This window comes from Ptiloglossa arizonensis, chromosome 1 (assembly GCF_051014685.1).
Source record: "Ptiloglossa arizonensis isolate GNS036 chromosome 1, iyPtiAriz1_principal, whole genome shotgun sequence".
NCBI lineage: Eukaryota > Metazoa > Arthropoda > Insecta > Hymenoptera > Colletidae > Ptiloglossa > Ptiloglossa arizonensis.
This window is the reverse complement of record NC_135048.1, coordinates 1,595,927-1,619,655: the sequence shown is the minus strand read 5'-3', so window position 1 is coordinate 1,619,655 and position 23,729 is coordinate 1,595,927. Positions and strand designations below refer to the sequence as shown.

Genomic DNA, 23,729 nt, shown 5'->3' with positions numbered 1-23,729 from the left:
GCGGTACAACTTTGTACGATTACGAACGATTGTTCGTTCCCCTTCGGTGAAATTTCCCGAAGGAACGGTTCTCCGAGGTTTCCAAATTTTTCATCGTCTTTTATCGCAAACTAACGTCGCGTATCGCTTATCGCCTCGCGTTCCGTGATACTTATTTCATAATTTTTTTGTAGAAATAATTACGAGCTTTTCATTCGACGCGTTCATTTCCAGATAAGCTATCGCGTTGCTTGGACAACATCTGTTTCAGCCGTCTCTTACACACGCGACGGTTATTATTCGACGCGTGCGAATTACGAGCGAAAGATATTTTTAATTACGTGAATCACCGGGTAACCCAAAAGTGCGCGGAATTCGTAGTGTCGGCGGTGTACGCCGATAAACGGAAGTGGCAGTGATATCGCGGGCGCGCGATGGGCTACGATGGTATATACCGTGGACCGTGTTCGCGATCGGCGGAGTGTCGGTAAATTTCCGAGAAAAAGCCGGCGTCAAGATGTAATCGTATTAGACCCGCGTGCAAGTCACTGCAAGGGAATCTTATTGGCCGAGAGCGGAGGACGCCCACAACGTGCACGCTTATATAGTACTCTAGTGCTATGCGGTGTTCATTCATAGTTCCACTCCTGTCTAGTCATTCATTAATCCGATACGGCGTGAGTGTCCTTACAGAGCGTGCGCTGATCACGATTCTCAATCGTTCGAGTGACCCCTTTCGAGTTAGCGCTCGCGCTCCATCGCACGGTCGCGCGTGTGCGTGCATGCGTGCGTGCGTGCGTGCGTACGTGCGTGCGTGCGCGTGTGTATCTCTGTGGGTGCGCGACGTCCTACGATACTCGTGGAACCGGGGAGCACAAACTTGTCGACAAGGTGGATTAACATCGAGCACGGAGAATGCGAATAGGTGAGAATGACTCACGATCGGACACGGTCTTGTACGAACGTTCTAGGAAGCGAAGCGTTTTACCGGCGAGCACACAGCGCGTGGCTCCGTTTAAAATAGCCGATGTCACGGAAAAATCGATCGCCTTGCGTACCCCCGTCCACCGCTTACCCCTTATGCGCGAGAGAAAATATCATCTTCGTTTCTCGGCCGCTTCGTTGCGAATAAATTACGATGTTCGCGCCGGACCTTTTCCAACTGTCGATTCTCCAGACGACGATACGGAGATGTATCGAAACGATCGGTTAAAGAAGATATTCCAGTTCAAGGTATGCAAGTTCCATCGATTTCAGCATAATCGCGTACTCGGCTATTTTTACTTTCCCCGTGGATATATTAATTTTCCGCTCGCGCCTTCTCGCCGGTAGCGCGTAATTCTTATTATTCATTTTCGAAACGACCACGCGGCAGGAAACGGCGAGGATTATTTTTTTCATCGTCGATCTCGCGGTTCTCCGGGGTGGGTGGTGGATCGCGATCTTTATCGTTAACGGAACTAATGGATTTCGAGCCTCTCCTCGCATCGAGGAGGCGCAAAACTCGCCCGTAGCGAATCGCTCGTGTGCCACGGCTCCTCGCAGGAAGAACGCCATTCACATTGCCCGGCAGAAGCCGCGCTCCTCTTTTTATCCACCTTTTTATCCCCGACTCGATTCTCGAAAGTGAACGAAAGAAGTGGCGCTTCCTCTGCGCTTTTTTCTACGACGGATAAAGAATGCACCGGTCGAGTAATCGCCCGGTACGAACCGCTTCGCCGATTTTATAAGGGAAAAATCGCAACCGGGTTTAATTCCCCATCGTCTTTTCCCTGGCCTCTCGGTTCCCAACCTTTTCGTATCGTTGCCTCGGAATTTAGGGTAATTTTCCTCCCACGCGCGGAGGAATTTCGTAAGACTTAAGGTCCATTTGTACACAACCGTGCCGTGTCCGAGCGTTGCTACGTTTTAATTTTGTATACGATCGAACGAGTTCCGGGATCTGGCCGTGCGAAACACGCCAGTCGGTTCGGAGTTTGACGTTACAAAGTGTCCAGCGTACAAGAAAATGCCGTTTTCGATCGAACGTTTGGCTCTAGCGACAATATCTTTGAACGGACGAGAGAAACGAAAAGAAGTAAAACGAAAGAAAACACGATTTAGTCTACATCCGTGATGCCGCGAACCCGATGAAAAAGAACAATTCGATATTCGTAAAGAATCTTACGAATTTTCTTCGAAAATGTTACGAACGGTAAAATTCCCGATCGTGTTCCGGAATCGAAATGATTTTATACGGAACAGTTTACGCTCAGTCGGTTTACACGTGTCCGTCATTAGCCGGGAGTCGGTCATTTTTTCGGTTTCCCGAACTGGTCACGGAGCAACACGCTCGTAGCATGGACTCGTATAAACACGTTCGAACGTGTTTCGTCCGGACATCGCGCTTCACAATTAGCACAAAGAGCGGTTCAATTGTATCGGTTCATTGATCGAGTGCGCGGCCTCGAGTTACATTAAAAATGGGCGACGAGAAACATTAAAAGAATATCGTATCGTTCTACAAGTATTCGTAAAATTTTCGTTCAGGATCTATTTATTCTTTGTAAATATTGAATTCTTCTCGTCATAACGAATGTACACTGAACCGTCTTTTCTTTCGTTTTAATTCTTCTCGTTCCTCTTGTTCGTTCAAACGTATTGCCATTAGAGTTAAATGTTGAATTGGAAACGGGGTTTTCTCGTACGCTCTACACTTTACAACGTCAAATTCTAAGCTGACTGACGCGTTTCGTGCGGACACGTTCCGGACTTGCTGCGATCGTATATAAATTAAAACGTATTAACGTTCGAACGCGGCACGGCTGTGTAAAAATGGACCTTTATTTGGCAAAGAATAGATTCCTTATCGAACGAACCGACCAACGCGACGGATAGTTATCGATTATGAATCATATTTGACGCCACCTATTCAACCTCGATCGCTACTTGTCGTGTATATCGTCTTTATCTCGGAGCAAGTTAACGCGGGCAATGACACGATACCGAAGTTATGCACGATTAAAGGTAAATACGTTTGCAAAGCAGATCACGGAACGCGTAATTTCACGCGATAGATGCCGAAAACGATGGTCGGCCAATCGTCCATTCGAACGATTCGCATCGCTCGGTAACGTGGTAAAACGAGAACGATCGCAACACGTTGTTCCGTTCTCAGGAACGAAAATTGCGACAGTTCCATTATCCGTGATAGGATTTTCTTGAAGTTTTTCGCTTCCCCGCTCGTATTACCGAAGCTGTCGAAAGAATGGTCGAAGAAACGCGTCCGAAGTAAACCGAGAAATAAGTCGTGCAACGGTGCCACGTATTTCCGTTCTAATGACTAGCAAAAACTTGACACCTGCATCGACATTAGCGGGAAACAACGACCGTGTCGGGAAATCGACCGATTTCAGGAGTTAGCCTTGCGTAACGAGAATTTTCCATTTTTCCTACCAAAGTACGCCAATTGTTTGGAAAAAGCCTGCACCTGCGCTGCATTATATAACGAAGACGTAAGAACAGAAACGATCAAACTCGGGGAAACCCCTGCCGTACGTTACCTGACGCCATTGATTCTTATCGGGAAACTAGTCTGACAATGTCAATGCAACTCGATCTAGGAACGTACGAATGTACGCGAACGCCGAGATGTATCGCACAGTATCGATTACACGTTCGTTCGAATTCACAATTTCGACTTCCGAATGGTCACGAATTCGCGACTTTGTCGTATGGTTGGTCGCAATTGAAACGAATGCGACGCGTTGCACGCCTATTCGACGTTTCGACGATCGATCGAAACGAGCAAGTTACGACGAAACACGCGCCGCGCATCGTCTTACGTAACATTTCCTTCCTACGAGAAAGTTTCTAGATTTGCTAAATAGTAAGAGCCCTTTCGCACGAGCACGCGGAAGCTGAACGCACGAATGCCGTGGTAACCGCCGGTTTACACAGCTCGTGCGAATGGGTATTCTTGGGTGCAGTAGTCCCTCGTTAAAACTCGAATCCTTACCCCGATGAAAGCGTCGGACTCTTCTCCACGGTTTGCACTCGTCTATTCTCGCGAGTACAGTCCGGCTATTTATAATCGGTTAAAGTTGTTACATTTGTCGTTACATTTTTGCGCTAGTATTTGCTGTTACGTATCGATGGATCGGTAAGGTTGTCCCGACGGAGATAAATCGAAACGAGACCCAATTAGAACGTTCTTTGGTCAAACGGGTTATCAAAAGTGTCTCTAGAATCGATCGAGACGAGATCGTGCAACGATCCCCAAGCTGCTAATTCGTCGTTAACGTTCTCGCGAGACTAGAATGAAAAATACAAATATGATCGTTCGTGGTAAACTTTCCTGACGTACTCGTTGACACGAATGCTTTTAAACTTTCAAACAGCGTTACTCTGGTCAGTAATACTACGAAATAACGAGTACATTGACCAACTATCGATTTTTACGCTACGGTTCGAACAAATATCGGGAACATCCTTAAGCGTAGAAAATTGGCGTGGCGTTTAACGCGTTAAGAGACTCCGAAATTGTAACCTTTATCGAGGTATTGCGAGAGTTTCAAAGTTCTGTTTCGATGGTTTGCAATTTTGTTCGGTATTAAGTATCGACAAGACTCTTGGCGACACGCCGTTAGGCTGGACTACCGGTTAATTAACGACGTGACACCATAATTGACGCGGTAATTCGATCCCCTTCTAGTCGGAGTCCTCCGAAGAGCTTCAGCTGTCCCGGGGCCTAATGTTGAAGCAGCGCGCGCGCATCGTTAAATTAAAATCCCGGGACGACCGACACCATCGCCACTTGCGGCGGGCCACCTTGGCGGTGCTTTCTAATTTGCAGCGCATAATATTCGAATAATTTGCGCACGCTGATGGGACCGACCGTGGATCCTCCAGGATCGCGTCCGATGAGTATAAAAAACACCTTCTGAACTCCCTTCGATGTAACGCAACTGCTTTCCCCGGAATCGTGTCATACGATACTGTCGGTTATCTGGCACGTACACCGAGTGTCTTCCAATCGTTCGATCAAAGTGTGCGACGCGCGACGCACCTAATCGCAGACGTAATATCTTATCAGTGACGTATACGATAGCGTATCGGTCCTTTCAAACGCAATAAATGTATCAAAGGCGCTTACACGTCGCATTACTCAACCGGCGCATCGCGATTGTTTGCAAACTTTTCCGACCAGTCTTTCGCAACTCGACGAAACGCGCGACACACGGGACTGGTGTTCGATGGTTTTCAATCGTTTGAAAAAATAGCGCGAACGATGGTACGAGCATTCTCGTATTTAGTCGGAAAGATATTCGTTCTTGCAAATTTTAAACGACGAACTCCTGGCGACGAACGATCCTTCTTAACCGGTCCGGAAGTTGTAGCGCGTACTCCGATTGATGCAAATTATCTTAATCCGATGTTCGTCGTCGTACCGAATTCGACGATGAGTCAATCTTGACCGAAGATTATTAGCGAGAAACGTTGGAAACCGATTCTCCGAATTTCTGTCCCCGTCAACGGATTCTCTGCGCGTTATCGTTCGTTTAATCCGATGTTTCGACTCTACTTACTCATTGATGACAAAATCGTGCACGAATCGTAAAATGGACGCAGTTGTCTTTGTTCCCGACTCTTTTGACCCGTGTAATATTTCGAACAATGTAGTATTTCAACAATGTACAGCATACAATGTGCGTACACTTCTGTTCTTGCAATTTGTCGCAAAACCGTATACGAGACGAAGAATTTGTAAGATTGGCTGGAACGAAATACGTACGTACAATGGTTCCAAAAAGTATTCGTACGCTATATTATAAAGAAATTCTTTCTATTCGTAAGTCTGGTTTTAATCGAAGCGAGAAATTTTGTCGCCCGCAAGAAATTCTTTTAAGAAGGTGCAATCGAGTCTCGAAGGTTTCAATGTTTTTTTAATTTTATAATGGAATTTTCCATGCGACTTGTTTTCGATAGAGCTGAATATTTTTTACGCAAAGAGTTTTACTCCACATTACGCTATTACGAAGTTATATTTGAATCGCAGAGAAAGTGGCATTGCAAAGGTTCGTACGATTAGAGAGCTTGCGACCACTTTCGTTTGCTTTATAACTTTGTTATTTTTTTCCAAAAAATGTTCAATTTTTAGCGTTGTATCGCTCTACTATGAACGAGTTCCAAAAAAAGATAGCATTATAAAAATGAAAAAATTGTCGAATCGACGAAACACTCGTCGTACGAGGCCTGTTACGCTTTACTCGCACACAAACGTTCATTGAAGTCAGATTTTTGGGAGAATTTCCTTCTGATACAGTGTACGAATACATTATTGAGCCGCTGTACGTACAGGGTTCGATTCGGTGATGCGGATCGCGACGTATCGCGAGTGTTTCGATCGTTACAGTTTGCGAACGAAAATCTCGAAGCGAGTTCGGTTTCCGTTTCGAGGTCCGGGAAGCGCCGAAAACGATCCTCGTCGAAGAGAAATTGAATCCCACGCTGGTCGGCTACCGATTCCCTGTAGGTAGTTGCTCGTCGGTCGGTTCGCGCACTCCGAACGAAAACAGCCAGCGTACGCGCGCACCGCCTTCTCTCGTAGTCGGTGAAACGGTCCGCGAACACCGAACGGTGCTCAAGGGGTTAACAGTACGTATAACGATGAAACGATCGTGGTACGGGGGGGCCAAAACGCGAATCTATCTTCCACGCAGCGAGTGGCAAGGATCGGCGAGGGTGGTGTGCACGAAGGTAGGAGGGCAGGGAGGACCGGAGAGGTAGCCGGAGGAGTACAGTGGAGCCGGGAAGGAGGAGGTGGGGTGTCGTAGGAGGTGGAGGCAGGAGGGAAGGAGGTGGGACCGAGTGCCGGTGAGCGAGCGTGCAACAGCGAGAGGACGAGGTGAGTAGTGAGTCCGTGAGCCCGAGTGAGTAACTGGGAGCCGCAACCGAGGACCCACTCAGTCACCACGAGATCGGCAAGCCGAATGGTCAACCGCACCGGTTCTCCCGCTCGGAAGTCTGCGCACAGCCGAAGGGATCGTAACAGGGACACGTTGTTCCTTCGAATGTCAACTAACGCGCTTCTCCGCGGGCGCAACAACGTTCGAATCGCGGCACCGTCGGCGGGGCACGGAACTCTCGATACGCTCGGTTCACCGAGATCGCGCGAGGGATTCGCGAACACAGTTCCACGATGTGGAGATTTCTGGTGCGCTGTTACGTCACGCTGACATCGATCTGACTCGTTTTCCTATGCCGTCTCGATCCGTTTAACGTATACGTGTCTTCCACCGGTGGCTGTTTCCGCGTCTCGCTTCTCGCTTCGCGCGTCTCGCGTCTCGCGTCTCGCGGCACCGATTTCGAGGGACACTGACTTTACGGGGGAAAACCTCGAGCCGCGGCGGGACCGGAAGTGCGCGAGTGGATGCGAGCAAGCGGTATCGACGGGAGACGCCGAGGACTCTCCTGCAGGAGTACGAGGAAGAGATGATCTTCGAGCTGCTGGTGGCCGGAGCTTTCGCCCTCGCCACACTAAGGCGGTGTGTGTACATTGCTAAATTCTACCCACTTTCTCTCTAGTTTGTACGTCTCTCGCGCCTCTTTCTTTCTTTCCTCCTTTTCTCCGTTTTCTTTCCATTCGGCGAAACCTCTCTTTCGTCCACGCGAACGTATAACTTCCAGCCGATCTAACCGAACAATAATTTCTAATTAAATTTCACGGGCAGTCGATCGATTCGCTTCGTTTGCTCTTCGAACATCGGAACACTTCGTTGTCCACGCTCGTTTGTTTCGCCGCACTTGCAGGAAAAATTGCCGTTTATTTATGCCACGAGTATTTCGTGGAATCACTTACAGGAAAGAACTAACGACAAGGTGTACATCTGACAGCAAGTTTCGCTGTAATGTACATAATGATGCAGTGACACGTGAGGATTCCTCGCGATACACAACATGCCTCTTCTTTCGTTCCATGCCGTACAATTATACCATTTTTCCCTTCACCCTTTCGGATAACCTTGAAGCGCATCTAGAATATCGAAACCGCAATATTTCTGTGCGTTATTAACGAATGGAAAACCCGAGAAAAAGCACGAATAATTTTCTCGAACGTGCGCTCTTTACGTTTCTCATGTATTTCGAACGCATCTTTTATCGTGCCATTGATGCGTAAAACAACGACACAATTTCGGATAATCGAACGTTACAATATTTCAAACGTTCGTTCGAGAGCATTGTAAATCGTTTCTCGAAGAAATGAAATAGTCGTTTGTTGAAATCGACGTACGCCTGCCGGTAACGTTCGCGTAGCCCGCGGTGTAATACGTACATACATCATCGTATCTGACGCATTTTTCTCGTTTTCGTTACAAGTGAAAACGTCTCTACTTCCTAGATCGTAATTACGCGATAATCGTCTCGATCGAACACAGTCGTCCAAGAGATTCGCTAAATTAATTTCTTATCGTTGGATATTATCTCGCAATATGTGTACCGCGCACTGGGTCTTTCAATGGAAAGGGAAAGTGATCGTCTCTTTCGAAAATTGCGTACAACGATACGAGTACGTATCGCAAACGCAATTACGCGAACGATAATTCGATCTTCGTTCGATCCGTGAATTGGGAAAAAAGTTTCTTGTCGTTCTCCCCTGTATTCCCCGCGGAACTTGAATACCGTTGATCCATCGAATCTAAATTAGGTCCGAACCAGTCACTCGGTCTCGTGACGTACAGCGTCGCTCGCGATATATTCCCATTTCGCGGAAAAGAATACAACCGAATCGCAATGTTGCGGCAGCGGCAAGTCCTTTTACATTTAATGGTAAATTACTACCGAGTTCTAGGGAATCGCTCGAGCGTTTCTTTCCAACGATAACGACGCGTACATTTTTCGCGCGTAACGTCCAACAACAGATAACGGGGAAACGCGTCGCTTTGTTGCGGTCTCGTACGACAACATCTTCGTTGGAGCGAATACCATTAAGACCTCATCGATCATCGAGAGATCTTTGAAGGGAAAATTAGTAGACGCGTGACTAAGCGTTAAAACAGAATCAACGCACGAGCTGACGCTCCCCGTGTGTTTATTTGGCTTCGGAAATAATGGCCGGGAAGAAAGATATCATCCGCTCGCTCTCGTTGATCTCTTCTGTCGCCTCGCTATTAACTCTCTGCGAGTGTTTACGTTGTGGTTGTGGATCAAGGAAAACCATATTAAAGGCTAGTGAAATATTTCGTTTCGAAATTTAAAAAATTCTATAATTACACGGTTGCGAATCGCCATCGTGTCTGGCTAGAACCAATCGTATAATTATCGCAGAGATGGAATTCAATCGGACATATAAATCGCCTCGGAAAACATAAATTAACTACCGGGCGGAACGAGACTCGAGAAACTACCTTCGCGTATAAAAATAAATCTGAATTATCATTTTTTTTCAAACGATAGAGGATCTCAAATTTCGCGCAAAAATTTGACCGTTTTCCCCTCCTAAATTTCTCAAAGAGCTCGCGATTTTTATTCGTTGAAACGGTTGTCCTCGCTGTAAAACGACGCGAAAATTTCTTAAACAACCCGACCTCGTAATTTAACGCCGATTACCTTCACCGTTATATATTGCGCACCTCGTTACACGTGATTGGCTCGTTATATAAATTCGGACGATCTACATTACAAATACGTACGCAAAGAGAGAATCGCGCAACCTTTGCAAAATACCTTTAGATCCATTTTATCGTCGTAGATTCTAATCGACAATTTAACGCGCTGGATATTTTATTCGAGCAAAGTATTCTTAGAAAATTTTCGACGCTCGTTCGATACCAGGGAAACGCTTGCATTCGACCGAAATATTTCATTCCGTCGTTGTAAAATCAATCCGAAGAATATCTACCTACGTACATACACATGTACGATGTATAGAAATTTTTTAGCCGATAGGTATCGTAATTTTCGTCGTTCACGGCAGCATCGCGTTTACGATTTATCGCTGCTCGAACGAAATTCGCGTCGAGAACGAGTGTCCCCGAATTCGTATAGTTTCGTTTGTTTCGCTCGTGGGCGATAATCCGCCCTCTCCGCGGCTGGTCGAACGAATCGATTCTTGTTCGAAAGAAGAGGATTTTTCGTAGCAAGGTGGAAACCGAAGCCGAAAGGAGCGAACGTAACGTAAGGTTTCCTCGATTACGAGGCAACGTATCGTGGAAAGTTAAGCCTCGTCCTCCACATCCGCGTGTTCCTCCGCAGCGAGTAGGCTACGGTCGCCGATAGAGGCGTGCGCCGTGTTGATCCGGGACACACACGGACTGTTTGCTCGGGGTACCATCGCGGACCCTTTTTTCGTGTTAGCTCCGAGTCGAGTCACAACACTAGTAAAGTTACAAAAGCCAAAGGCAAACAGATCCGGGGATGGGCCTTAACCGGTTTATCAAACACTCGTACGTCCCGGAGGTGGTCTCGTACTTTACCGAAAGTGACGAAGACGAGAGATCTCGAGTACGACGACGGGGTAGACGTCGACGCGACGTAGCTCCGTCATCTTCCTGGACGCACGCGTACCTACGTTTTTGCTGATTCGCGTCGGGGCAAGGAGAGGAGTTCACTGCTCTTGGTGGTGTACGAGACGAAAGCGATCGTTCGCGGAGGTGGAGTGAAACGAACGAAGGAGGAGTCAAATAGTGCCGAGGCAAACCTTCTTTTCTTTTACCAGGTAGAGTCGAGCCGCCGCGCCGTGCGAAAGGGAACGGTATCGGGCGACAGTAACGATCCTTCGGAGTTTACGTATCGCTACTTTATTGTTTGCACCGACGATCGCACGCTTTGCCGAATCGAGTTATCGTACCAGGTCGAGAGAAGCTTGTTCGAGGGAACTCGATGCTAATATTCGCGTATCGCCGAAATACATTCGGTAACGAAACACAACGACGCTGTTGCGCGAATCGATGCATTTTTCTATCATACGTAATTATCGTCTTCGAACGCGTTATCCGGACGTGTAAAATCGTTCGAGAGATACAAACGAAGAAACGCTCTCGTCGTGGAAATTAATTTGTTTTTTTTTCGAGTATACGTACGTATAAGGTGTTCGTGGATGCACGATCGCTTAAAGATCTTACGAATCGTTCTTTCGTCCCGGATGATTTGGACAAATTTGTTTCTTAAAAGAAAACATACGCATAGCATAGGTACGTACCATTTTTTCGACGTTTTTTTAAATACAACGACGATTACGTTCTCGATATTGGATTCGAAGAACACATTTTACACGAATGGAAGAATAATACACGATTCATTTGGCACGTGAAACATATTCGGGCTAGTCGATCGTTCGAGAACATTTTCCTACGCGTTATCGTCCCGCGGTAACGTAATCTCCATTTCGGTTACGCGCACACACCAGCGCGTATAAATATATACAAATATTTGTCTGACAATACGTTGCATATTATCGTTTACTTCGATCGAATCCACTCGGAAATATTACGAACGTACTGGTCGAATGTAAAAAAGTCAAGAAATTTTAAAGAACAGACCATCGATAGGATAACGACGGCACTTACACTTGAGAGAAAACAAACTACGATCGAAATATTTCAATCTGCGTATAATCGTTCGAATTGCGCTCGCGTTGATCATCGTTGTTACTCGAAATTTTTTCACGAATGTTTTTAAACGCGAACCTATTAAAAAATAATACGAAAGAGCAAAGTATTTAACGCGAGTATGCTTTCCTCGCTTTCTTTCGGGTGCACGTGTGTTCCGATTTTCCTGCGCGTTGTTTTTCTGCATCGCGAAAAGACCATTATATCGAAAATTGAGGAGTTAAGGGTGAAAGCAATAATGCAATTTCTCCGAGTTAAAGTGCACGCTGCATTCCAATCACCGAAATAGGGTCGCGAGACAAAACCATTCGAAATTGCACCAATCGCAATTTGTCCTTGCATCGGGCCCCTTCACTTCGACAGAAAATTACACGAAATAACAAAAAACTATTTCGTACACCTCAGGCCGTACCACCGAGTGGACGATTCAGAGATCGGGTCCGGTAATCGACCGGATCGCACCAGACGTTCAAAGTGGACGATTCAAATTTCCGCAAAATTTTCGTGCGTTCTTTTGTAAGTTACTGCGACGGTAATAAAAAGAAAGAGGTTTCGGGACGACTTGAACTCACACTTGGCTGTGGTTTCGGGTTCATCAGGGTTCACTGGACATACGTATTATATGGGACAGACGGGCATTCCACCGTGAAATGAAAATATTATACCAGCGCCCAGACTGTTGAGCGACACTGGGTATAATAAAACACGATGATCACCTTTATTGCAAAGCTACCCGATGCAACGAAACATTTTGCTAGAATATACATACACACGTACATATACAAACATCGTTAACATTTCTAAAACTGCGTAGATTAAAATTACTAAACGTTTTATCGAATATGTTTGGAGCAATAAGATTCAAATTCGTGTATGTAATTACATCGTACGTGTACGTACAATTCAAGCGTAAAAGGATTTGTCCGCAAACGTACGTAATCTTTTCGTAGAGTTTCGTTCGTTTACACAATGCAAATGTAACGTTATACTTTTATCGATCGTGCCTCTGTACAACATAAACCGCACAAATGTTGCATCGACGTCGATGAAACATTATCATCGTAGTTATTTGTCAATTTCTCTGGCTTCGACGCACGCTCAAGGTCTTCGCAAGTTTTTCGTAAGAAACGTCGAAACCGAGGGCACGAAAACTTAGGGTACATCGTGGTACAAAAGTCTGGTTGCCCGTTGCGTAATTCTACGCGCAAGGAGAAACACCGCGTACGTGGTTGTCCAGCGTATCGTAAAAGCAAGCAGACATCAAACTTACACTGTCGCCTCTCACCCTCTCCTTCCACGACGACTTTTTAGTTGCTTCCAATAAAATTACTCAAGACGTGACAGGCCGAACGTGGTAGGCGGTAGCCGACGTACATCCAGTTGACAAGGTACGCAGGCGTAACTTACACATGTCCTCGGTACGTCATCGTACGTCGATTTTGCCGAGTCCTCGGGATTACTTTTTACGCCAATTTGTTAATCGTGCTCACTCGCTGGCTGTGAAACGACGCGAGCCTTGCCCCGAGAGAGACCGAGCAAAACACTCCGCGAGCAAACCGGGCTCGAGATAAATTCAGTTTCATGCATTCTCGTTTGGTTTTCTGACGGGTTTGCCTGTCTGACTACCGATTACAGGCCATCGGCCCGATCGCCTTCTGTCCCGTGAGATACGCTGCCGATGTTGAAACAAGGGCGATCTTGAGTCATTGTTTCAGGATTTACGAGTAAATAGATAAAATCAATTTGACTGCCAGTTTATCAGCGTCGACCGTACTGCTACCCCTTTGTATTACGCAAAATTAATGTGACACGTTCCGATACACGTTCGATGTAAATCGCATCGGATTGATAGTCGAACCAGTCGAAAATAAAACACCTAGTTCTAAATATGGCAAACGCGTTTGCATACTTTTCATTGCGATCGGAACTTTTGTACCTTTGATTTTCAATAATTTGCTTCGAATCGTACCAACTCGATCAATCTTTGTGCCTAGAGTACAACAAGAGGGAATCGTTAAAATCCAATTGTTGTCGGGAAAATTTTGTAACTAAATACGTGCAAATTTTGTCCAAAATGAGAACAATACGGAACAAATGCATGGGTATATTTCATTTTTGCAATGCTTTCTCTCTTCGAGCGAACAAGATGCTGATTAGCTATATATACAAAAATGTTCGTAGAAATTTGTACAAGGAAAAGAATGTAATTAAATATATAACATACAGGAATAAGTGAAAATAAAGGAAATGGAAGGGAACTTGAAAATGATAAATAAATGATAATTTATCTATCGTGTGTTTTCTAATCAGCGACGTCTTTTCTACGTGCAAATAAAGGAAAACGATTTTGTCTTTTGCCATCGACGCACGTATTTTATATATTTAATTTCATTATCGTTGTTGCATAAGTTTCTACGAATATTTATACGCATTTGGTTATTCGTAACATGGTATTCTCTCGAAGAGAACGTTGAGAACGTACATCGTTGTAATTATTCGATACTACGAGCGAAAGAATGATAATATTGATTCGATTGGAAAAATTTTCTATATAATCGTACGAAAGACGTACTCTAAAGTATTCCAGACATGTTCGAGCGACCCACATACAAAACCATCGCGCGCAAGTTCATAAACTTGCGCGATTAATAACACGCGTATTAATACCTCCTCGGTGCTCGCAAATTTCTTATTTTCATCGCTGTAATAACAAAATCGTAAAATGCTGTTATTTGTGTTCACGTGAGATAAAAGCACAAGCATACGTACAGTCGGCTGTGTACATAATTTATCAGACGTAATACGCATCTCGAAATGCGAAATCGTCTTTAATAGCGCGACTGTATATTGCCCGAAAGCATAAAATTCGATACAGAGGACTGAATTTTCGATGTCGAAGAGAGATTTAACAAACACTAAGGACCATCGCACTCGTTCGACGGATGCGGACTGCGTATTCGTACGTTTAACTGCTTCCCCCGTGGAATTTACCACGATTGTAGCAAATTCCACTACGCGGTGGTTGCTCGCAGAGAAGGTAACGTTGCGGTATTTGCAATTTAGGATCAACCACGGTTTCGTTATCCATAACGAGCCGCTAATTGCGGGGATTTACGAATGCTTTGAGCACCAGCAGCTACGTATTCCTTGTCGGGGGTATAAAGCGCGTCAGCGGATCGTTCTCGTTCGAGTTACGTACGTAACGTGTTTGAGTCTTCTACGCCCAGTATCGAAGATAGTATATTCATTCATAATTACAGTCTACAACATGTTATCTGCAGCCCGATTGCAATGTTCAATTAACAACGAGTGGAGCAAAGTATACGATGATTTAATATTTATCTACACTGTGTATTAACAGCGCTCGGATTACTTTGTTGCGTTTTCCGAGGAAACTGTAGCTACTTTTTAGTCCTTTAATGCGCGGTCCACACGAAACGAAGATTACGAAATATAGAATATAGTAGAACGTTGACTCTGGTCAGGGAGACTTTTGAACAATGATTCGAGTAACTTTTATTTACACATATAACGATGTTCGTAGGTAGTTTATTTTCAATACATCTATTATAATCTGCTCCCATTTTGATAGTAATGTCAGATATAGTGCATCATTTGTATCATTCAGTCTTGTCACTTCCTCACTTTCTACAACGTTTCCAATACTTTATCGACGATATTTATAATTCAATGTATGCGTTTGTTCGTTTAAAATAATTAATGCTTTCGTAGCATTTTACGTAACATTCAGCTTATCTTCGCGTTGTAGAGTCGCACTATAGTTGATTGCATACTATTAAGAATCAAGGAAATACGGGTAAATACCTGAACAATATTTATCGATGCAGCTCGTATTTAAAATATTTCGGTCGTTCAACGAGTAGTCAATTCCTTTTACTATTATAGCAACGAATAGTTTTTAGAACATGCTGTACGTAAGATAGTTTTCATTTTTCACACTGCCCGAAAGAATCGGAGAGTTTTTAACCGCTTAACACCCACGCTCGGATTGAGAAACGAATCCGTGTTTAGTAACTAAAGTAATTAAGAGTAAAGGAGGAGTTTGAGAATTCAGAGTAGAAATTTCGAATAATCGAAATTGTTTATGGGAGATTTTACGTTTGGACGTCCTGGGAGAAGATAATTTAGGAAGAAAGAACCGGTTAATCGATCATCTTACAATTTGTCACACATATTTACCAATCGTAGAAAATCATCCATAAATTTAAATATTACGATAAAATTAATAGTTTGCTAGAGAGTCATTGTCGAACGGGGAATCTAAAACAAAAATTGTTTCTCTTGCAGAAGCGATTGCCGCGTCGGTTGGCATTATCGGTTTAGAAAGAAATATAAAAAATCGGAAAAAAAGATACAATTTATAGTGTGAACGTTTTTAAGCGAAAAAGTACACAAATTTTGTTACCTTTTTCTTTTCATCAATAATTACGGAACAATCACAGATATTGTTACGATTCTAGTTAAACGGATCGATAGATATGTACGTACTTATACGTTTTCTATGTGCTCCTAAAAATTTTAGACGAAAATTTTATTAGTTTGTCAGATATCGCTTCGATAAGCTTGGAATGTACGATTTCAAGAACAACATTTGTTGTAACGCACCGCCTTCATCGACGTCCGATAACTTTATCAATTCTTCGAATTTCGGTCTAAAGTTTCGCCAAGAGGTTCTTAAGAGTCGAAAATGTAAGAAGATAGATGAAAAAATGGATTTTTTGTTCGCGTAAAGCGGAGAACTTCCCTCGAAGCATCGAACGATCGTATAATCGTCCGGTATCATCGATGTATTGAAATTCTGCCGGCTAAATCTTTTTATCCGCGTAGAAAGATATGAAAGTTCAGAGTGCGGGTGGTACGGTATACTACAGAAGTGAGGCAATGTTTAAATTATACGCTACGCAGCAAATCGAGCTTTACGAGGCCTCGGTGCACAGTCTTCCGTTCCACCACCTACGATGGCAATTACAGAGCCTCAAGCAAATCGCGGCTACACCGTGGAAATGCTCTTACTTCCGCAAACTAGCGCGGGGCTTGTAAAACATGACGTACGTCCATATTTCAGATATTCGCTTACTCCGCATTTGTGTTTTAAAATGACCTACGCCACGGTATCGGCGTTCCTTTACATATTTGTATTAAACTTCGCGAACGTTTATAGTCAAATGTTGTAATAATTCAATCGCGAATGAATCGTAAATGTAAACGCAAGTGGAATAGGATTTAAGACTCAATCGGTACGATCGATTTCATTGGTAATACCTTCCAACCCTGCGTGACCATTCGGTCTCATTTTTCTAGCGCCGATATTAATGTTCGCTTCCTTTCGTGCCAGTTAAGTAATATTATCGGTCCTGTATCTCAATTTAAATTCGATATCGTAGCTCGCAGTGAAGCATGGCTTCGCCTCCAGGACTCCTGTTCGCGTTTCTTTCTCTTCGCGCTTATGCTCTGGTTCGTTCCGATCGACGGTCCGAAGTATCCGTACACGGAGGTGAAGTTGTCTTTCACGTCGATTCTAATTTATATTTGTAAGTATCCATCGAGCAATTATATCTTACATCGTTGTATCGTATTTGTTTCGTCGTATTTGCTCCATTCTACGAGTAGGTTAGATTCGGAATATCAGCCTAAAGTGTATTGTGTAGTCTTATATCGCGATTAATAATAACGTTATTATTTTTGTTATTATTATTATTATTATTATTATTATCAATGTTTCAGAGATAATACGAGTTTCTAACGACACGATTGCGCGAGAAGGAAACTCACGGATTTCGATTCAAATATTCGTTTAATTCGATTTCAGGGAAAGATCGATTGAATTTCATACACAAAGATAACGTTAATTTCGCAACATCGCAAACTGCAGAGTATTCGGACTTTACGGGGAAAAGTTTATTTTTAAGAGATCTTAACTATATTTTTACGTTTGGAATTGTCGTTAGATAACGAGGTTCTCGAGAAATATATTATATATAGCGGAAATCGTACGAGGCGCAAACGTTTGTATACTCGGAGACGATTTATCTACTATCGAAATTATATTGCTATTTCGCATTACAGAAGTTTGAGAAATTGTTACAAAGATACATCGTCAATTCTTACAACGCTACGATAGTAGATCGTGCCCTCTAAGAATCTCGATGCTCTTAACGCCAAAACTACCGATAGATTACGTTAAGATGTTCCTCGTAGATATCTCGGAAAAATCGACGATCGAGGAAAAAGAGGAAATCGATTGTACGCATGGAATAGAAAAAAATCGTAACGGCTTTTGAAAATGTGCTACGAAATATTAAAGTAAATTTCTTTGTAAAAGCAGTTCCGAAACCAGTGATTTTGGCTGGTCGGTAAATTTAGCGTTAGATTCGTCGCTGTTTATCGCGTAGATTTATCGAGTAACAATGGATCGGGCGTAACGTTCGAACGTCCAGCGGTCTAGTTCGAGGTCCTCGGAAGGATTGGCCGTGGCGAGCGTGTAATTGGTCGTAGCCGAGTTCGATGGTACCGCGGTGATCCTGAACCGATAGCCTGGGGTGTATTGATTCTCAAGTCTGGCCAATTACGAAACGTGCAATAAGCAATGGTCGTACGACCGTCCGAAGACAAGCTCCCATCTACGATCTCTCGCCACCTGACGCCCTCCATCGTGCGGCTGATTGCTATTCTCTGCCTTCGGGGCCCTGAGCGCAATGAGCGATGCGTTCATTCATGTCGAACTACAGGGCCGTGTTCCGAGAGCGCAGAGTACCGAGCGCGCTCGCTATAATATACAAACGCGGAGACTCGTCGCGATCGATCGAAACTAGTGCCTGGGAAGAGTTCGGTGCTCTCGCGTAAGAATACCAGTCGCGAATTAGTCGATCCGCGCGCGCCCGCGCGCGCGCGATTTGTATGCAATTCGCTGGCCGCTCCCACGAGGAAAAATGTCCACGCTTCGGCATGTAGGGCAATTAATGAACCGTAGAGACAGAGATCGCAGCACGCGTTTTCCGAATACGAATCGAAAGCGATTTCTTTTTTTTCGCGAAAATCGCACGTGTTCTCTGAATTATTACTAGTTGCACCGATATATGCAATCCAACTCGTAACTCGTATATTCCGTTATGTAATACGCGAAAAGCCTTCCGAATGTGTATATACAGGGTGTCGTGTAATCGGTGGTACAAGCGGGAATGTAACGATTCTACGCGAAAAACTGAATACAAAATATAGAATACAATTTTTTCGTACTAAGCTTCGTTTCTGAGAAAAATGACTTTCAAAGTTTACCGAGTACGCGTACGATTGATCAAGATTCAACTCAACGGATTTCATTATTATCTTTACTAACATTTGTAAACGTTCCCAATGTTCGTACACGAGGGCACAGAATAAGACAAAGTGTCTACTTTTCATCAATTTTTTGTAGTTTAAAAATTGTTGGATGTTACGTTCACGTTGTTGCATACATAACTATGCTCTTATTAAATTTCTACAAACATTCTTTAATGTGTTATTTCGTAATTTCAATGTTGCAAACGCTATAATAAGTTTTTCTTTTAATTGTTCAACGTTTCTCGTGTGGCTAAAATATACCATAGATTGAACACGATCCCGTAAGAGGTCGCGATTGTCCTCAATATTGCTAGTCTTCTCACGTTTAAAAGATTTCTCACTTCGCGACTGAAATGCGGTGGTGCTCCATCTTCTCGATAAATGAAATTTCTTCGAATTTCAAGAGGAATGTCTTTCGATAATTTTGGCAATATATTGCGCAACGAATGCAAGTAGACCGCTAAAGTTGCATTATCCGGAAAGATATAAAGGTCTACAATTTTGTCTTCCATTATACCGGTCCAAACGTTTACAGTCCATCTCGCTTTAAAATGAGTTCGAAAAACAGAACGTTGATATTTCGGGCGCTCATCTATGCGAATTATGAACGTTAAACATTCCGTCTCTCGGAAATGTTTCTCGAAAACGAAGCCTCGTATGAACAAATTTTATTCCATATTTTGTTTTCCAGTTTTTCATGCAGAGTCCACTACCTTCCCGCTCGTACCACCGGTTACACGACACCCTGTATACGCGCGTGTGTGTGCGTGTATTCACCGCTGAAAACTTTCGAATAACGTCGGAAAAGTCTTCTCGTTCCGCTGTCGAGTTACCGCCCCGTGAAACGCGATTCTTTTCCCGGACGCGGTCGCAAAAACGTCTGGGGTGAACAGGATATTCGCAAAATGAAAATAAATCGATCGATTTTATCTCGACTAATAAAGCCGGTTTATCTTGTACCAGTGAAAATTCAATCTCGCGGCTAGCCTCGTACCGACGGATTACATTAATTCGTTACCGAGATAAACATCTTTCTGTTACAAAACGGTCGTTGGTTGGTTTTATTAATCGTCGGTCGTGTCAAGACGTTGGTCGATCGTTGTATCGTTTCTCGCGCCTCCGATGAAAAGAAAGGCGAAGAAAACAATGACCACGCATCGGGAGACTCTCGGTCACGGATCGTGGGTGGAGCCAGCGGGTTTGTGCCTGACCACCGACAACTTTGATTCAGTACGATTGTTGTAAAGTCGGTTCAATGATCGGCGCGACACACGAACGGCCACCGTTGCTCGCTCTCAGCAACCGAGCACGCACGCACGAATCACACGAACGTTTTGCCACGGACACGCCGCCGAACCAGTCACGTTTACACACGCGGTACCACGTGCTCGTGACTCGATCGCGTTTCAATTTCTACATACATCGTGGCTCGCGAGGGAATCCGGACTGGCGTACTTTACATTGCCGTCTATCGCGGAGGATTTACATTATCGCCGCGTGGAAACGCGTTCATCCTAACGCTCGTGTTCCTATTCCACTTTTTAACCGGACGTTCGTCGCGCGGTACCGTTTCTTTTCAAGTCGGAAAATACAGAGTAACGTTAGGAGACTCGAAAGCGGAAACAAAGTCGACCACGATCGTCGTAGAACTTCTCTTTCGAAGGCACGACGGTTCAACGCGTCGACGAAATTGGTTTCTCGAACCGCGGTGCACACTGCGAGCGTTTAGAACCCTTTGGGCTCGAATTCCGAGCTGTAAAAGCCAGCGGTATAGACGCTGTGCCGTATCCCAACGACAGAAACGTTCGTTGCGAACTTGAAACGAATGACCGACGTTTCGCGGTATCGTCTACCGGTGTTCCGAAATTTTGATCACCGAACAACAACACAGGCAATTGAACTTTCGTGGTTACGTTCTTTGGTATTAGGTTTTCATTTGATAAAACAAAGATTTTCGGTTTTAAAGATCGCATTATTACTTTATTACTTTACACTTTACACTGCGTTGTGCGCGCACACACAAGGTAAGTAGAGGCAATACCGGGACAATAGGTGCCACGCATTTGTTTATACGCGTACACGTTGCACATAATTTGCATTTATTCCTAACACGATGGTTCGGTTTATAAAACTTCGGTACAGAAGTTTGGTACGGGGCAAGTTTAGAAAACTCGTCTCTCGATACGTTAACCGCCACGCCAGAGTTTCATATAGAACTCGCGTCAAATGTCCCCGATATTTGTTCGAACCGTGGTATAAAAAGTCGAAGCATTCGATAATTTCTCGATGTACTTATTTCGTAGCATTACCGACGAGAGTAACGCTATTTAAAAGTTTACAAGTATCGGAGTTCGTGTCACTGAAACGCTTCGGAGTAGTGTTGTAACTTTGGCGAGCCAATCTCCAAGGACCACGTGTTAAAGTCAAGGTTCGCAGTTTCGAAGAGGATGTTCCTAGCAGAAACTTTGTCGCGATGCGTACGCAATTTCGCGTACGAAACGAAAAGAGGAAACGGGATCTTTTCGAAGAATTAAACACTCTTTCGTACCCGTGTCTCGCATTTTAATCACCGTGGCAAACGGGACGCGATGACACCTCGCGACAGAGTCGAGCGACTTTATGACCCCGAGGTCGAGGTCGAGGTCGAGGTCGAGGTCGTTATCGGCTCGGCGTGTTCGACAATGCGTGGAAATCGTAAAGATCCTAAAGGGATCTCGAAAGGCGTGGTACACGCGCGCACCGACGCACTCACGCACGCACGCACGCACGCACGCACGCACGCACGTACCAAGTCCCATCTAAAAGCCCCGCTGACATCTCTGTATACGTATAGTATACCCGGTGCGCGAGATCCTCGTAAAGGGCCCTATAAGCCGCGGCACGAGAGTTCGATTTTATGCCCCCTCGAGACGAACGGACCGCCCGCCGTTACTCGCACAAAAGTCTTCGCTATCTTTAATGCGACGTGAGCTGCGCGATTTTACGGTTTCACGTGAAATAATTTTGCTTAATCGGATAACAGTGTTGCCTTTCCGCGAGTCGGCGGTACATTTACCGCCGCGAACGTCTTTATTCTCGTTAAGAGAGCACGGGGGCCTCTTAAAGATAAACGCGCTCCTGTAATGGAATTCTCGAAACACGTTGCAAATGGGATTCGAAGCGTGCAGACCTACGTACCTAGATACCTAGACTTTGGCGGCTGTCGCTTTCGACGAAGCTGTTGTCGAAACGGGATTCGAAACGCGTAGACGTACGTATCTAGATACAGTGGATCGAAAAAGTATTCGTACACGCTATTATAAGGAAATTCCCCTAACTTACAAGTCCGATTTTAACGAAAGTTTGCGTACACGTAAAGCATACTGGGCTGCGTATGGCAATTTTTTTTTTTTGTCAACGAAAAATCTCCTCGAGAGATTACGTTTACGATTACGAAGTTACAAAGAAAACGAAAGTCGTTGATTTTTCAAATACAACTTTGCAATAGTACGGAACAGAGGAAAACTTTCCGTACGAAAAATGTACAACTTCTAGTGTTTTATCATTTTGTCGCAAAAAAGTTCCAAGAAAAGTTGCATTAAAAGAATAAAAGAAAAGCATTAAAATCTTCAAGACTTTTCGATTTCACCTTCTCAAAGAAATTTTCTATCGACAAAAAAATTTCTCTGTATATGTACTATTCTGCTCTACATGGACACAAATATTCGTTAAAATCGGTCTTAGAGATAAGAAGAATTTCCTCGTGATACAGCGTACGAATACTTTTCGAAATCACTGTGCACTTTGGCGGATCTCGTCGAAACTGTTGTCACAATTATACAATGCTCTTGCAAACACGTACGCTTCGTATGGCGCAGCGTTACGAAATTGTTTCCGGAAATAACGCGGATGACGGTACGTTTTATTCGGTCGAACATCTTCATTTGGATCGTATCGAGTAACGATCGTAGGCGAATGCTCGACGAGCAGATATAATCGTCCGAGAGCGGTACGAATGGAAGTTTACGACGCGGGTCGTAAAGATGCGTCGCGAAATCGAACGCGCGACAAACGGCAAATTGCCCTCGGTCGCGACCAAACGAAACGACCAGTTTCTGTCCATTGTGCGCAATGTCTAATGACCGAACGGAAGTTTCAAAGAAGCGTCGAATCCTCGTAACTTTTGTTTCGCCGCCGGTTAGGTTTCTAATTGCGAACGCGCGAGGACGAGGAATGGAAAATATTTTCCTCGCTGGGTCTTTCTCTCGGAATGTTCCAAGAAAGATCGCTCGTCGCGAAGAACTAGACCGACAAGAATGCGCGCGATGAATAATGTATATTATTGCCCATTAATCACAATGTTTCTTTTATTCGGTTTTTAACGCGCAGACCGGCGCAATTTCACAACCGTTTGCATAATCTACTTTTCTCGCGCGTAATGTCGCGTCGCGAGTATTCATCGTCACGGTGAACATTCACGATGATCCCTGATGGGAGGCGAGGAAAGGCTTACGTTTTCCAGTGTTTGGTCCCTCCGTTCGGGAATCGTTCGACGATCGTGGTTAACGCTGGATCGAAACCACTGGTTCCACTTTCGTAATGAAATTTACTTAGCTTTTTCGAAGACCTCCTCCTCCTCCTCTTTTTTTCTTCAAAGGTACATTCGAGGTATACTCGTTCTAATGTTGATAACTTTTCACCACCGTCGGATTCAACAACACGAAGGTGGAGGAGGAGGAGGTGGAGGAGGTGGTGGAGGAGGTGGAGGAGGAGGTGGAGGAGGTGGAGGAGGTGGAGGAGGTGGTGGAGGAGGAGGAGGAGGAGAAGGAGGAGCTTTCTCTC

General features: G+C 44.5%; 1 protein-coding gene across 2 annotated transcripts in view; it reads left to right on the top strand.

The window, feature by feature from the left end:
- Positions 1 to 660: 660 nt before the first annotated feature.
- LOC143145562 (uncharacterized) overlaps positions 661 to 23,729 on the top strand; it is a 34,781-nt gene continuing 11,712 nt past the window's right edge. The window contains exon 1 of one of the 2 annotated variants that reach the window (XM_076309058.1): positions 661 to 904. In XM_076309058.1, coding sequence (XP_076165173.1) covers positions 895 to 904 — 10 coding nt within the window. In that variant the 5' untranslated portion in view covers positions 661 to 894. Of the gene's footprint in view, positions 905 to 7,488; positions 7,508 to 23,729 lie in introns of those variants that run through there. The other variant, XM_076309067.1, reaches the window with a different exon arrangement.